The 15396-nt window shown below is 47.3% G+C and overlaps 1 protein-coding gene across 1 annotated transcript in view; it reads left to right on the top strand.

The window, feature by feature from the left end:
- The window catches only part of CCND2 (cyclin D2), a 29961-nt gene extending 14892 nt beyond the window's left edge, over window positions 1–15069 (top strand). The window contains exons 4-5 of the mRNA XM_077871405.1: window positions 33–181; window positions 9536–15069. Coding sequence (XP_077727531.1) covers window positions 33–181; window positions 9536–9685 — 299 coding nt within the window. The 3' untranslated portion in view covers window positions 9686–15069. The remainder of the gene's footprint in view (window positions 1–32; window positions 182–9535) is intronic.
- The last annotated feature ends 327 nt before the right edge of the window (window positions 15070–15396 follow it).

Below are 15396 nucleotides of genomic sequence, written 5' to 3'. Positions count from 1 at the left end.
GTGCCTTGACCTTCTGCCTCTCATTCTCGCAGACTTTAAGTTCGCCATGTATCCGCCATCGATGATTGCAACTGGAAGCGTGGGAGCCGCCATCTGTGGGCTGCAGCAGGATGAGGACGTGAGCTCCCTCACCGGCGATGCCCTGGTGGATCTGCTGGCCAAGATCACCAACACGGATGTGGTAGGTGGACGCCATCTTCTTGGTTAAAACCAGATGTCTCTTTTCTCAGTTCAGGAAGAGACAGTCGGCTGGATGATGATGTGTTGGGAGGTATATTTTTTCGTTTTTGGTGGTGGTGGCTTCTATTTTCCAAGATCAACATCCAAGGTAGTACGAAATTCAGTAGGTGAGGCTTCCTTGTAAGGGTTTGAAAGCCTCCGTGCCAGAAAATAGAGAAGAGAACCTAGCAAGCAGACACAAGGTGGGAGGAGGGCTGTTTACTAATTTTCCTTCGTGGTGTGGGCTTCCCCATGAGTCTGAATTGTTGTTTCATGTCCATTTATGTACATGTCCTCAGGCTGCCTCTCCCCCACAGTGTCGTGCTCTGCTTACACCCACTCGGGCGGAGACACAGTGGAGAAGGGACTAGAGCCGGCTGCTGCCCTGGGGGCGGGGGCGGTGGGGATCCAAGAGGTGCCCCACCTCTAGACCGTGTCTGGCCTTGACACACCTCTCAGCCCCACCCGCCTCTCACTTCCCCTTTTGTTTAATGTGGTAATGGATTAAAAAGTACTTGTACAAGAATAAAGAACCATCATAATTTAAGGAACTATTATTAGCTATAGATTTTTCCACCCCTGTGCCCCGTGGACTGCCCAGAGGATGTAGTTCTGCTTGCCAGAATTTGAAGCTCCTTAGAAGAAAGGTCTTGAGAGACCAGGGTCAAGTGAGGCTCTGATTCTGCTGGTAGGAGACTGCAGTCCTTTAAAGGTCTAAGCTAGGGTGGCTGTGAGAGGCCAGAGGGGCGGGTAGAGACTTTCCATGAGAGGTGCAGAGGACTGGGGCACAGGGGTAGGGTGGGGGCAGTAGTAGAGCTGGGACAGAACCTGGAAGCTCCGACTCCCCGTCTCGGAACGTTGTACTCCACCCTTGTTATAGCTTCTGAAGCTTTTTGTTCAAGAAAGTCCTCTGCTTTTTAAAGGCAGTTGGAGAGGCTTGTCAGCAGGGAGGCCCTCATGTGGCACCACGGAGAGAATCAAGGTGCAGGGGAACATCACGAAGCGCCCCTCTGGATGTTCCAGGTAGCTCCTGAATGCCCTGCTATGGGAATATATTGAGTTAGGAGATAGCGTGGCTTACGGGCCTGTGGCTGATGCCCCATCCGGGATGCTGAGCAGAAGGTTGACAACTCAGAGTGAGGACCACAGCTTGCTGGCTCTCTCACCTTCCCACCTGCAGTTTGCCTTGGTCTTTATTACTGTCTTGAGGAAGTAGTGCACGGAAGTATTGAAGGGCCTCATGGAACCAAACGCAGGGTTCTTAAATATGCTTTTAAAATTCTAGGTCCTAAACATGGGCTTTAAAAAAAAAAAAAAAAGGGCTCGTACGATACCACCTGGTATCTAAAACACAAATTGAAGAGACCCCTCCAGTGTGCTTCACGTGAAGAATGCTTTTCTAATCCTCCAGAGGCAAATCTTGGGACAGAACTTAATATTTATAGAAATGATAAGCTTTCTTCCTTTTCTGAACATCTCCTATTAAGGCTGCCTTACAAAAAGGACTCCCAACCAGCTTAAGACAAGCTCTTGCTCGACCCCCAGAGACAAAAATGTCAGTGACAAGAGTCTGACCCCCAGCCATTGTAACCTCTTTCAGATATTTATAGACCTGCTCTGATTGGCGGGTTGCCCCATGGGTCTCTGGCCTTATCACCCCTTACTAGTTTCAGATGGACAGAGGTCACTACTGAGGTGCCACTGAGTCTCTTCCGTTGCCTTTCCAGACTGCAAACCAGTTTCTCATCTTATGCTGGAGAAACTGCTTGCCCCCTTCAGATACAATGTAGCCAGTCCATCCAAGTTAGCTGTCAGACTGGGTTCAATGGATACACAACCGATTGGCTGGCTAGAGGGCTTATAGATCCCAGCTGTTGAACTGGAAATGCATGTGTGCCTCACTCCTCCTAGTGGGCCTCCAGTTAAACATTTTAATATTAAAAGCTAAGCATGAACAGAAGAGAATATAAACTCCATAGCACTTTTTCAGATAGGAGTTCCAAACTTTCCTCTGGGCCCTAGAGGATTGCTCACTCTCCCCCTAGGAATGTTAGTAAAAAGGCTTGAGCAGCATTGGGCTAGGCTGGCTTTCAAGTGCTATAGGTCTCCTCCCATCCATCAGGCTGTGTTCCCTGAAGAACTGAAGCTCAGAGTGAAGGAAAAGGAAAGGACTGGAATTCAGAAAGCATTAGTATTGGAGAGAGGCACATTTTACTTCCTGGTGTGTCTCAAGCACTTACTCTCCATTCATTTCTGGAAGCATTTATTAAAGGCTCACTGTTGAAGACTTGCATGATGAGCAAGGCCTGGATGGAACCAAGATAGAAACTGGGGCGGGTGGGTCTTGTATGGAAAATAGAGGAGATGATGTTCCTGACTTCAAGGAGCTTGGCGACTGTATGGCAAATCAAAAGTAAAGCATGCAAAATCCTAGCACGTGAAGATCATCAAGAAATGAATGCTGAAGTATTATGATAAATGCAGTATAGGGAAGCAACCTGGGGGAGAGAGCTCACCAGGCCTAATGTGAAATGCAAGCCTCCTGGCATTAGCCATAGAAAATGCCCTTGGAATGGAGAAACAAAATGTGGTATGTATGTGCCATGGAGTGTCAGTCTGCCTTAAAAGAAGCGGAATTCTGACACACGCCACAACATGGACGAGCCTTGAAAACATGCTGAGTGAAAGAAGCTGGACATAGAAAGACAAATGTATGATTCCACTTACAGGAGATACTTATAGCAGATGGTCGCGTCCGTAGAGACAGAAAATCAAACGGGTTAGTTACCAGGGCCCAGGGGGTGGGAGGAGCGGAGAGTTATTTAACGGGTATGGAGTCACTTAGGGATGACCTGAAAGTTCTGGAGATGCATGGTGGATATGGTTGCATCACAAAGTGAACATCCTTAATGCCACGGTATACCTAAAAATGATTACGGTGGTCACTGTTAGGTTCGGTTTATTTTGCCACAATTAAGACACGCACGCATGCATGCACACACAACGCTGTCAGACCCACGCTGTGAGATGCCCACAGGTTTGTGCTGGGCTCTCCCATGGAGAGGCCAGGTACACAGGACCGCATTGTGCCGCATCGGCTCTCGTGGAAGGGGACTAGGGAACCGGAGCGCTGACAGGGTGCCCTGGAACCCCCGCAGTTCCGTGCGCACCCCGTGAGCCTTGTTATTTGTGACCTGTTCGAGCTTATGGTGTTTTCTCTCCATGCATCATCGGGATCAGACTGGTGAAAGAGGGTCCCCTCAATTCCTTGGAGTAGGCACACAAGCTTCTCTGGCTCACTGGCGGGCAGCAGATAGCTTTGATAGGAGGGACCCATGCCGCTCTGAGAAAGTTGGTCTTTGTTACTCCCTCTGGTTGCCAAAATAAACCGGAATGCTTCATTCCAAAGAGAAAGCTGAGTGAGAAGCCTGACAGTTTTACAGGGAATAAAAGTCTCAGAGGGTGGTATATTTTAAGTACTTTTTCCTTCCAGTCATAAGTGTTGCTAAAAACAGACGCCAGCCAGCGAGGCAGTGCTGGCTTTGGGGGAACTTCTACCGGGGTTTCCGTTGCCAAGGGTGAGTTTGAGAGGAGGGACCGGGCGTCCTGGTTCCCCGGTGAACCTTTCCCTGCTTCGCCAGGCAGAGTCGGGGTTCCTCTTCCGTCCCCTCGGCACTCGGCTGGTGCTTTGTGCCAGCGTTTATCTCACTGTTCACTTGTCTATAGAGCCTCTTGAACGGGAACCAACTTTTACTGCGCTCTTTATCCAGAGCCCCTGGCAGAGTCTTGGGAATGATGCTGAAGAGCGGGAGGGAAGCAGGAAGGAAGGAACGGAAGGCACAAAGGCCAGGCAGATGGGCTTAGAGTGTGTTGCTCATTCTTTGGTCTCCCCAGGTCTTTCAGAAAACCCTTAGATTTCTTAGCGTTAATTACATGCCAGGGTCCTGAGCAAAACCTGTCACCTTCACACGACACAGTTTTACAAACTAATAAGAAAGCAAAGGTCAGGCTCATGGGCCGCGATGATGCTGTGAGCCTGTTGGGAGATATTCAGTGGGAGCAGAGCTGGTCACCTGGTCACCGGATTCATCCTTTTCTACCTGGGTCACATCGGAACCCTGTCCCATTGTTGAATACTGCCCAGAGAAGATTCCAGAACACCCCTTCCTTAGGGGCACCCTGTTGTGTTAGGATCTTGGTTGTCAGCGGGTTGTTAATATCCCATCCGCTGAGCCGTGGAGGAAGTCTTGATTTTGACTCCATGCTATTGTCTGGGTCCTGGGCACCGTGTCTTTGTTTCCCCTCGGTGAGCAACACAGACACGCTCCTGGCACACCTTCTCCGAAGGGCCCCTGTAGGTCTGGGGTTGTCCTTAGGGGACTTGACGGGGCCTGTGGTGGGGGACCTTGTGAAGAGCGGCTGGAGGGGAGGCTGGGGACAGAGAGGGGGACGGAATCGAATCACAAGCTCAGGCTTCCCTGTCCTGCCTTATTTCTTCTGCGGGCTTCATTTGGTATGCAAGGAAATAAGCCAAACAGCCTGTGAAGAAAGGAAGAATGAGATAGTTTCCTAAGTTGTCTCTGCCTGAGTTGGCCGCGGGTCTGGGGCTCATTCAGCCTTTGTCCCCCTGTTGAGTGCAGTGCGTGTGTGGTGACAATGGCGTGATGCAGTTACACTGAGGGCTAACGGTAGGAGTTCCGTCGGCCCATTCATGGGAGCCGAGGAGGGTGCAGGGCGCAGAGCCCGAGCCAGCGCGCAGAGGAAGTCGGAGACCCGTGTCACGAGCTGGAGATCACAAACACTGCTGTCAGGGCTGTGGGGCTGGCGGGCCAGGGCTGGGGAGGGGGCCTATCATCATCGGAGTTGGAGGTTTGCCCGACCTCCAGCACTGTGGAGTGCCACCTGTCCAGGCTGACAGACGAGCATTATGGCTTTCCTTTTAATCAGCTTAATTTGGGGCATCTAAACACAATGACTGGTGCTTTCGGAGGCTGCAGGAAAGCAGAGGTCCCAGAGCCACAGCACTTTGCATGCACGTAGCATCTTTTCACTGGATGAGCTGTCGGTGCCCCCCACCCCACCCCACCCCAGCCACTTGGGCTACGTCTCCCTTCCTTGGAGATTCTCTGCCATATATGTCTGTCCTTAGAGCTGGGAAGAAGCAGAGGGTCTTAGGGGTAGGAGTTCTGAGGCTGGAGGCTTGCCCATTTAAAGCCAGGTTTAGCTTTTAACCCGATGTAACCAGGGGACAAGAGAGCTTCAATTCCATTCTCGAGCTGTACAGTGAGGGCATGCGGCTATTTGGGCTCCAAAAACCCCTCGGACCCCCAGATACCCCGCTTCTGTCATTGCCTCTGCATGTCGTCTTGTGATTGTGTCCTTTGGAAGTACTATAATTCTCTTCTTCTCTGGCTTTGCCTCCTTTTCTTTTCAGGCCTTTTAACTTGGCGCCCCCCCCCCCCCCCCCCCCCCCCCCCCCGCGCGCCTTTATTCCCTTCTCTCAGCTTGACCTTCCAGCATGAGCAACCCTGCTGGGGTTGAGGCAGGTTCCTTGTCCCTCCAGGTCACCGCTTCCTGCACCCCTGTCCCATGCACTGTCCTGCCCTGCTGCTCAGGAGAGTTGGCAGGTACGGGCTGTGTGGGGCTGGCGTGTCTGGTTGCAGGTAATAGCACCACCACACATTTTCCCCTTCCTCACTTAACATCAGCTCATAGGAAATTCTCATGCTTTCTGCAAGTCCAAGAATGGTTCCTGACGATGCTGAAGGAGAGTATTGAAATACAGGGAGTGAGTGCCGTCTCAAGGAAGGGAGGTTGCTGAGTTAGTTCTGTCTCTACCATCACAGAGTGGACTGTCTGACACTGTTCATACAAGACAGGGCCTCACGCTTAGGTTTTTTTTATCGAGTTAAGAATGGGCAATCTGTGGTTAAAACTCAAACTGACACTAGCCAAGCTGTGAAGAAGGGGAGCCCGAAGGAGGGTTAGGCACAGGACCCAGAGAGCTTTCCAGGAGTGGGGGATATGATTGACCCCAGAGAGTTTTAGCTTCTTAGCTCTGTCACAGATGAATCTAGAAGAGAGCAAGGGAATGGGGTCCAGGGTCCCTCATTTCTTGAGTAACTGCTGTAGTCACTTATCTCTTTAAGAGATATCTAAGATCAAGAGCTGGCCATTGTCAGTTACAATTTAGATCGAAGAATGTGTTCTACGTGAGACCTTCATTTTATTCGGGAAAACCAGTACATGTGTTCTTGGCTGGAATGTACATAAATGTGACCTTCGAGGCATGTTATCTTCAGTCCCATGGCTCTGAAAGTCCAGTAGAGGGGACTGCCCAGTGCCCCAGCCTTCCCTGTAGGATTTTTTTCCAGAACTGTTCTTTGAGGTTTCAGGCTGCTGGAAGGGAAGGCTGAACGCCAGAAACAGAATTATTGGCGACCCCAAAATGGAAAACTCTGTATGGCCCCAGATCAGGTTCTTTTGCTTTGTCTCCTCATTTGGAGGACCATCTTTCTCAGGGATGCTGGTGTGGCTAATGTGGGGATGATCATGGAGTTGGTCATATTTTGGGAGTGGAAGGTGGACTGACCCTGATGACCTCCCCATGGCACTGAAATAGAGCCTCTGAGGAAGGAAAGCTGGACAGGATTGGCCAGGAGGTGCTGTGTTTCATGTTGGAGACGAACGTCTTCTACACGACTTTCCCGTCAGGAAGTCTTCACCAAATGGCTGTGTCATATGAAGCTCTCTTGTTAAAGAGGCCTCATTGCTGACACCTGGCTGGCATCTCTTTTTTATTTTAGTGGTTCAGACATATTGTGTGTGTGTTCCTTCCCCTACACCGGCCACACACACACAGTCTCTTGATCAGCGGAGAATCCTGCCATCCTCTTTAGATAACAAAAGCTCTTTATGTCACACCTGAAACTAATATTACACTGTATGTTAATGATACTTGAGGTTAAAAAAAAAAAAACTCTTTATGCCACGTGCTTGGATAGGATTGGTCTTCCACGGAGGCAAGCATGCAGCTACCATCTCTATGTGTGGAGGGGTTCTGACTCATTCCCCTTGCCTCCTAGAGAAAACCTTTTAAACATGACCTCCAATAGCTCCTGAAGGACCTCTGTAGTGGAGGGGCATCCCATAACAACGGGCCGGATTCAACTCATTATTCTCAACGAGAAAAAAGAGGAAAATAATATTTAAATTCTGCACCTCCACATTTCTCATTGAGGAGTGCAGGTGGGCCAGGGAGGGTGGAGGGCACCTGAGACCTGAGATAGGGTGTTTGAGGATGGTGTTAAGCCACCAACATGGCCTCTCGGAACAAGTCCCCTTCTTCAGATGGTGGTTAAGTGGAGAACAAGCCAACTATTCCAGCTGCGGAAGGAAAACTGACAGTGGGCCCCACTGTCCATCTCTGATGCAGGACCTTCCCAAGGAACAGCCAAGAGTCATTTGCCTATAGTCATTTGTTCCCCTTGTTTACCCCCACACCAGCTTTGACTTTATTTAAGATCAATTTTCTTTAGACTATAAGGTTTCAGGTTTCTGAAATCCTCTACTGAAATGGAAGTGCCCTTAGAAACATTATGCCTTTAGCCTTTACCCTCGGGCTTGTTGGGCAAGTGGTGAGTGACCTGGGGGCACAGCCCCTGGGGACTGGGCTTTGGAGGAGGAGCCCAGGGAAGGTTTCCAGTCAATAGGGGGTTAGACAGGTTGGGGGGGCGGTGACCATGACATGCTACAGAAGTTTGAGAGATGATGCTGGGCCCTTGGTTGCCAGTGCCGGACTCCTCAGCTTGCTCAGGGTGGCAAAGAGATCTCTGGGTTCTGTCTGTCTTCCACACTCCCCCGCTGGCGCCAGACACACAGTGCCCCTTCACCAATCTGGAGCAAATGCTTATCCATACCTTATCTTCAAGAAATCTAAAGAATTCTTTCCGACTCCAGGACGAATTTGTTGTTATTCACAATAAATGGTGTTCATTTATAGAATTTAGCACCTTATATATATTATCTCTGTTGGCCTTTACCCTATGAGTGTTTTATTTTACAAGTTGGGGAACGGATCCAAGAAGTGAAATGACCTAGCTGCTGCCTGCCAAGTGTGGTGGGTGCGTCGCAAATACTACTCTTCCCTCTTTGTTCATCTTACATTCTGGGTGATATTTCACCTCTGCCCTTAGCAATCGGGCAGCTGCTGTTCCTGCTCTTAATTTTCGTAAAAAGCTGTAGTTTGAAATGTGGAATGGACAAGGTAGGAATGGAAAATTTGGGGGTACGGAAACTGTGTCGCTGAGTAGTTAAGTCCAACTTTATTTTAGATTGTGGGAAAATAAAGATAATGCTTTTATGCTTGGCAAACTGTAGCCTCCAGGCAGCGAAAATTGCACAGTGAAATCAACAAAAGGGAAGCACCTTAAGGTGAGGAAAGACCCAAGCAGAGTCCATTTAACATATTTTCCATATGTATATGCTGCTTCAGTGCAGAAAGGTAGCCTTCCAGAGGAGAGAGGGAGTATAATGCTAAGAACGATATTCTTTAGTTCACATCCCACATCGTGGCAGGACCCAGCCCCTCCCAGTGACACCCATGAGTTGCGTTGCCACATGCTCCTTGGCACCCCACTAACAGAAGCTTCTGCCTGGGGCAGACTTACTCTGAATTTTCCCTACCAAATATAGACTAATATCAAACAATGCTGCAAATTCTTACTAATTCCCAAAGTGGACAGCTCAAATGTCCTGAGTTTTGTCAACATTCTGGGTTGGGTTTTTATGAGAATGGAGGGTGGTGAGTAAGCAGAAAGAAAAAAAAGTTCTTTTTAAGAGCTTGTGTGGTTTCTGTGAGTACAGTTCAGTCCATTCTCTTCGTATCCATCCCTCAGGTGCTACAGATCTGTGGCTAGATCTGTGGCTCTGTCTGTGTAGTGCTGGCCTTTGCCTTTTCTCCGTCACCTCCCAGTGTCCACAAACAGAAAGCACCCGGGTGGGGCTTTGATTATCGGGTGCCGCACATCCACAAACAGTCCAGCACCTGGGCCAGATTGTCAGGTGCAGGCTGAGATTTGGCCATTTTTCTGCAAGCTCCGAAGCGGTGCTGATGCTGTTGGTTGTGGGCCCCACCTGGAGGGAGCAGTGTGGTCCTGCGGCCCTGCTCTAGCACCTCTCCTTTACTTTGTGCTTCTTTCTACGGGGAGACTAGCGTGTCGTGTGCGAGGCTTAAATTGTGTCTTGTTTTCTTCGTGAATGCTCTGCACACTATTGATCTTCCTAACCGCTCTGGTCTGACCCATTCTCCTTCTAGGACTGCCTCAAAGCCTGCCAGGAGCAGATTGAGGTGGTGCTGCTCAACAGCCTGCAGCAGTTCCGCCAGGACCAGGGGGATGGGTCCAAGTCCGAGGATGAACTGGACCAGGCCAGCACCCCTACAGACGTGCGGGATATTGACCTGTGAGGATGCAGTCGGGCCGAATGGGAGAGACGTATTCCCATCTGCTCTCTCCTTCTCTCTGGTTGTGTTTTGTTCTTTATGTTTTAGGATGAAACTTAAAAAAAAAAAAAAAAATTCAGCCCCCACCTAGAGCATATTGAAAGATCTTTTAGAAGTGAGAGAAAAAGGTCCTATAAAAACAGAATAACAAAAAAGCATTTGGTGCCTATTTGAAGTACAACAGAAGGGAATCCCTTGTATATGCGAACAGTTATTGTTTGATTATGTTAAAATAGTAAAATGCTTACAGGAAAACCTGCAGAGTAGCTAGAGAAAATGTACGCCTGCAAATATGGGAACAAATTAGAGGAGGCTTTTTTTTTTTTCATGTTATGAACTAGCATGTACACACCCCTTGTAGGATAATTTCAAGGAACTGCGTGTGCCATTTATGGCATTATTAGATTGCAAAGCAATGAACTCAAGAAAGAATTAGAAATAAGGGACACGATAGGGAGGGGAGTACAAAACAATCTCTCAACCTGATTGAACCATTTTGGAGGTAGAAGCACCTTTGCTCTCGACCACCTGTTTATTACTAAGTCAGGAGCATAGCTGAATCTCTAGTACGAACTCTTGCTGTCTACAGTAGCTGCTACCTAAAAAAATATGTTTTATTTTGCCAGTTGGACACAGGTGGTTGGATTCTGGGTTTCATGTGTTTTTGACATCTTGCTTCTTCTTCCAAACGTGGTTCGTGGCGGACACCACCATATTTTCATCAAACGGGGCAATCTAGCTTTGGGCCATAACCAAAACTCCTATGAAATGGAGGCAGATGGGGAGCAAGGGTGGGATCTGGAATGGAATCTCTTCTCTATGGAATCTTTTCTCTTAATGTATTCAAGAGGGTAATGTGACCTTGGCATCCTTTATTAAAAAACTGATTTTTGGTGCTGATTGGCATGTCTGGTCCACAGTTTAGCATTGTTATAAACCATTCCATTCGAAAAGCACTTTGAAAAATTGTTCCTGAGAGATAGATGGGATGGTTTATGCAAGTCATGCTGAATAGACTCCTCCCTTCTTCTCCTGTGCTCCTCCTCCCCTCCTGCCCCCAGTCGCATGACTATTCACTTCTGGTATCTGACATTCTCTGTACACAGTTCTGGTATCCCTACCAGGACCCAAGAGACACCCCTTTCCACTGACATTCCCATCACAACATTCCTCCAAAAAGCCTACAAAGATCTGTTATCATTTTGATGGCAAAGAAAGATCTTAATTCCCATCTATAGACTTCTCCTTTGGACATGGAAAGAAAAGTTCTTGCTGGTGCAGACAGACAGCTGAATATCAGAGTGTGGCATTTTGTTCCCTTTTCCGTTTTTCGTTAATTTCATTGCAAAGTTGTATTCAGCGTACTTGAATTTTTTTTTCCTCTCCACTTCTTAGAGGCATTCATTTAGCAAAGAGGTTGGAGCAACAACTTTTTTTTTTTTTGCACAATTATGATTGACAGGTAATGAAGCTATTAAAATATTTTCCTTTTTAAGTTAGAAAGAAAAATCAGAACAGGGCTGCTTTGAAGAATTATTTTATACACAGATTCTGCCTTGTTTCGTAGTATGAGGGTTGAAGATGGAGAAAAATCTAAGGGTCTCTTATTTTTCATTTTATTGTGTTCAGTTTTTTATGATTATTTTTTTTTTGCGCTGCTAAGAAGCTAAGATCATTCATTCTTATTCACATTAACAGTACCTAGCTGTAATGTTTCACAGAGTGTGCTGCTATTTTATAAACATTTTTATAATATATTATTTTACTGCTTAAATTCCAAGTCCTGAAGTAGATGGTTGAGATAGGAGTTCTTCGTACTGGAAAAGCCCTTCCATAGTTTTTCTTCTGGTAGCGTATTCATGGTTTGGGTTTTTTTTTTTTTGTTTGTTTGTTTGGTTTTTTTTTTTAATCCTTTTTGGTTCTCTCTCTTTCTCTCTCTCTCTCTCTCTCACTCACTCTCTCTCTCTCTCTCTCTCATATTCTTCAAAGACAGCATTCTTTACCTCAGGTTTACTGGACAAAGTCAATAGCTACAAAAGAAAATGATTCACATTTTTGTTTTCATAATACCTCACAACCACATAGTTTCTGCTTGGGAGCCGTTATAGTGTGGGGAAAGGAGAAGTTGGCGAGGGGGCCACAAGCCCCTCTCAGGTGGAGGGTCGGGTGGGTTTGGCCCTGGGGTCTGACACCCAGGGACCTCTTCAGTCATGAAGGTCATCAGGCTTCCATTTTGACTCCGGTATCCTCATCATGATGGAAAAAATACAATTGAACCATGGGATTTCCCCTCCCCCAACCCCCAGGGCAGATGTTCGGCACAAACCTTCATGCAGTGAACTAGGAAGTCATAATTAGCACTTAGGTACCAGGCATCAGGAGACAGGTTGAAAAGAGTTCTAGCAGGCTATTTGGAGATCATCTTGTGGCCCTTTCTTAAAACAGGGCTTTCATCTGCTTTTCTCTTTCCCCTCCCCTGATATGGCCATCCCCAGTTGGATCATCTCCGAGACTTTTATAGGCCTGGATCTGTGGGCATATGAATCGGCAGCATGTAGGATCACAAGGGTTCCTTCTCCCACCTGTCTCTAGACTGCAGCAGGCCAGCCCCTCTGCTAAGTGGCACTCAGTGGTGTTCAGGCTTTGCATTGCATCGAATTGGCATGATTGGGAAACTAGGTCAGATGAGTATTAGAATGGTGGTGGGAGGGAGGTGGAGAGGCTGCGTCTCTACAGAGATGCCACTCCGGGTGAGTCTGTGTCTCTTGAAGTATGTTTGGAAGGGTTCAGGATTTGGCGAGTTAGTACGACCCTAGAATTCTAGGGAGTTTCTGGTAGGACAGTGGGTGGTGAATTCTGAAGTTTCAGAGAGGACAGCTGAGCAGCCAGGGTTTTGTCAAGAGCTCACTTTGCATGGGACCCTCTTTCGGGCCCTGAGGAGTAACACGGAATGGAAAGGAGGCGCGGTCCCTAAAGTCCTTAGGAGTCTTGGAGCCTAAAGAAAGCAAGGTACAAAGTCACCTAACAGTGACTGTCCCTACGCTCAAACAGCAGCGGCAAATGAGAGAAGCTGACTGATGAATGAGGAAGGGAACAGGCCTGCAGACTCTCCCAGTCTGTTTTCCTGGAGCCTGGGTGCCATTGGGGCCTTCTGATCTTTTTCTCCTTCTTTTCTTCGGGGCCTAGTGTGATGGGACGGGTTGCTGATGGGGAAGGTGCTAGGTCTTTTGGGTTTTCTGCCCTACCCCCTCCTTAAACAAAAGAAAGAAGCTTGGATTTGTTACAGTAGCTGATGCCCTCTCCTTAGATCTTGGTCTCCTTGCTAGGAGTTTTTGCATGAGAGGAAAGTCAGCTCTCCCCCATGGATTTTTCTTCTCTTTCTCACCTCCCACAAATGGGGTTCCAGGCCTATTCTGGTCATCTGCTACTTTGTTGTCCTTTTATCTGTTCTTCCTCCTCTCTGGGCTTTTGGTTTTTGGTTTTGGGGTTGGTTTGTTTTTTGTTTTGTTTTGTTTTACTTTGTTTTTGGTCATTGTTGTTAACTTTTTCTCCATCAGTGGGGGCTAAATTGTTCCCCTAGCCTGCCAAATTTTATTCCTTCCCCTATTTTGGCCAAATCCCAGGGGGGAAAATCCTAGTATGCCAAAAATATATGCTAAGCATAATTCAATTCCATGCAGGTTCCTAAGAGCCAAGAAGCCTGCAGGTGGAAGCAGGGGACAGGTCCCTCAGTAGAATGTCTTCCCGTGTTCAGCGGAGGGATCCTCAGAGAAAGGGGCTTGTCTTAAAGGAGGCTTTATTCTGGAACTGCCCCAGGACCCCACTGAAGAGCTCACCATGTCTTCTAGTCAGATCCCCTTTGGTCTACGTGCTCTGTACAAGAGGCTCTTGTTTTGCTTCTTTTCCCAGGCAGGTTAGGGCCATGCGTGGCTCAGAGGAAGCAACCCTGACAGCGTTGCACTGCATCCCTTTGCCAGCAGGATAGGCTTCTCTTCAGAGGGAGTTGTAGCTTTCCTGTGACCTGGCACCCTCTGGGCCTTTCCACACTGCCCCCGGGGGGAGCTCTAGGACTGCGGTGAAGAGCATTAGGCAGGATTGGATGACTTTCTCAAAGAGGGTGGGGGTATTTTCTCTCCATGGGCCACAGGGGGCAAGGCTGGGAGAAGAAATAGACTTGCACCTTATATCATGTAAATAATGATTTTCTAGTTCAAGAAGATAATATTGGTAGTGTGGTAATGGGTGGTAGGAATGGGGAGGAAGTCTGAGTAAGCCTGTTGGTTTCTAAGCCAAAAGGATTCCTCTTTGTTTATCTTTGAGACAGTCCAACCCTGAGAATAGCTTTAAAAGGGAAATTAGTGCTGAGACAGTAAAGTCCCCCTAAGCCGACAAACTGTAGCTATAGAATGAGTGCAGGCTTCTATTGGTGTGGGCTCGGAGCAGCTTGTAAGAGCCACTCATGCTGTCATCCACTTGTACAAGATAGGGCAGGAAGATTCAGGAGGATGTTTATGACTTTCTGATACCATGTGGCTTTTCATGATTCTGGATTCGAAACAACCCAGAACAGTCCTTTAAGCTGGAGCTATTCTCATACAGTTGTGTGTCTCTGCTTTTAGACTTGGCTGGACTATCAGACCCGATTCTTGGCTCAGGTTTCAAGAAGCCATCAGCAAATGTACACATGCACGCTGTAGTTGCAACGTTTATCCCTTTGCCTGCAGCCTACTTTGGGGAAAAAAGTGCCTTACTGACTGTAGCCATTACAGTATCCAATGTATTTTGACAGGTGCCTGTCCTTAAAAAAAAAAAAAGTTTTTGTTTTGTTTTTTTTAATTGGTTTTTGTTTCTTACTGTTGGCCAACTCTTAAATCCCCAGCAAATCACTGGGCCATTGGATTTTTTCCATTATGTTCATTACCCTTGTACCGTGTACCTCAGATCTCTTTCTCTCTCAGTTACAGTTTCTCGTCTTGGACTTCTTTTATTATTATTATAATTTTTTTTTTGCTTTAAAATGAGTGTGATGCCATATCGAGTCAATGTTATTCTCTCACAGTGTACTCTATAAGAGGTGTGGGTGTTTATTTGGTCGGGATGCTAGCAAGTGCTAAAGTAGCATGATCGGTATAAGCAAAAGGTTTTTAGGAAGTATGGAAAAATGTTTTATTGGTTATGATGGTGACATGGTATAGTCAGCTGCCTTTTAAGAGGTCCTGTCTGTTCAGTGTTAAGTGATTTTTAAAAATAATGGCCTGTTATTCTGACCAGCTTAAAGATGGATTTGCAAATGGTTTTGGATGCAATTAGGTTATGCTATTTGGACAATAAACTCACCTTGACCTAAATTCTCTGGCCACTTTGACTTATTTATAGACCAGCAGCCCTCAGAATAGAACGCATTTTCTCATGTCAGAACTCAGATTGGCAACAATTGGTAGTGGCATAAAACAAATCCTAACCTGGAGGGTAATCTACATGTGTATATGTGTTATTAAAAATAATTGGCAACCCTTTTTTCTCCATTTTGGGTCCCCTGGGGAGCTGGGTCATAAACTAGAAGCTTCAGCCCACCTTCCTGAGGTGGGCAAATCCCTGCTGTTACGACTGGGCTTAGGTCCTGATTATTGCCAGCTATTCACTCTTGTTATGAGTGAGTATTTCCTGCCTTGGGA

This window comes from Canis aureus, chromosome 25, assembly GCF_053574225.1.
Source record: "Canis aureus isolate CA01 chromosome 25, VMU_Caureus_v.1.0, whole genome shotgun sequence".
Classification (NCBI taxonomy): domain Eukaryota; kingdom Metazoa; phylum Chordata; class Mammalia; order Carnivora; family Canidae; genus Canis; species Canis aureus.
Note: the sequence above shows the minus strand (reverse complement) of the source record. Positions and strands in the feature narration are given on the sequence as shown.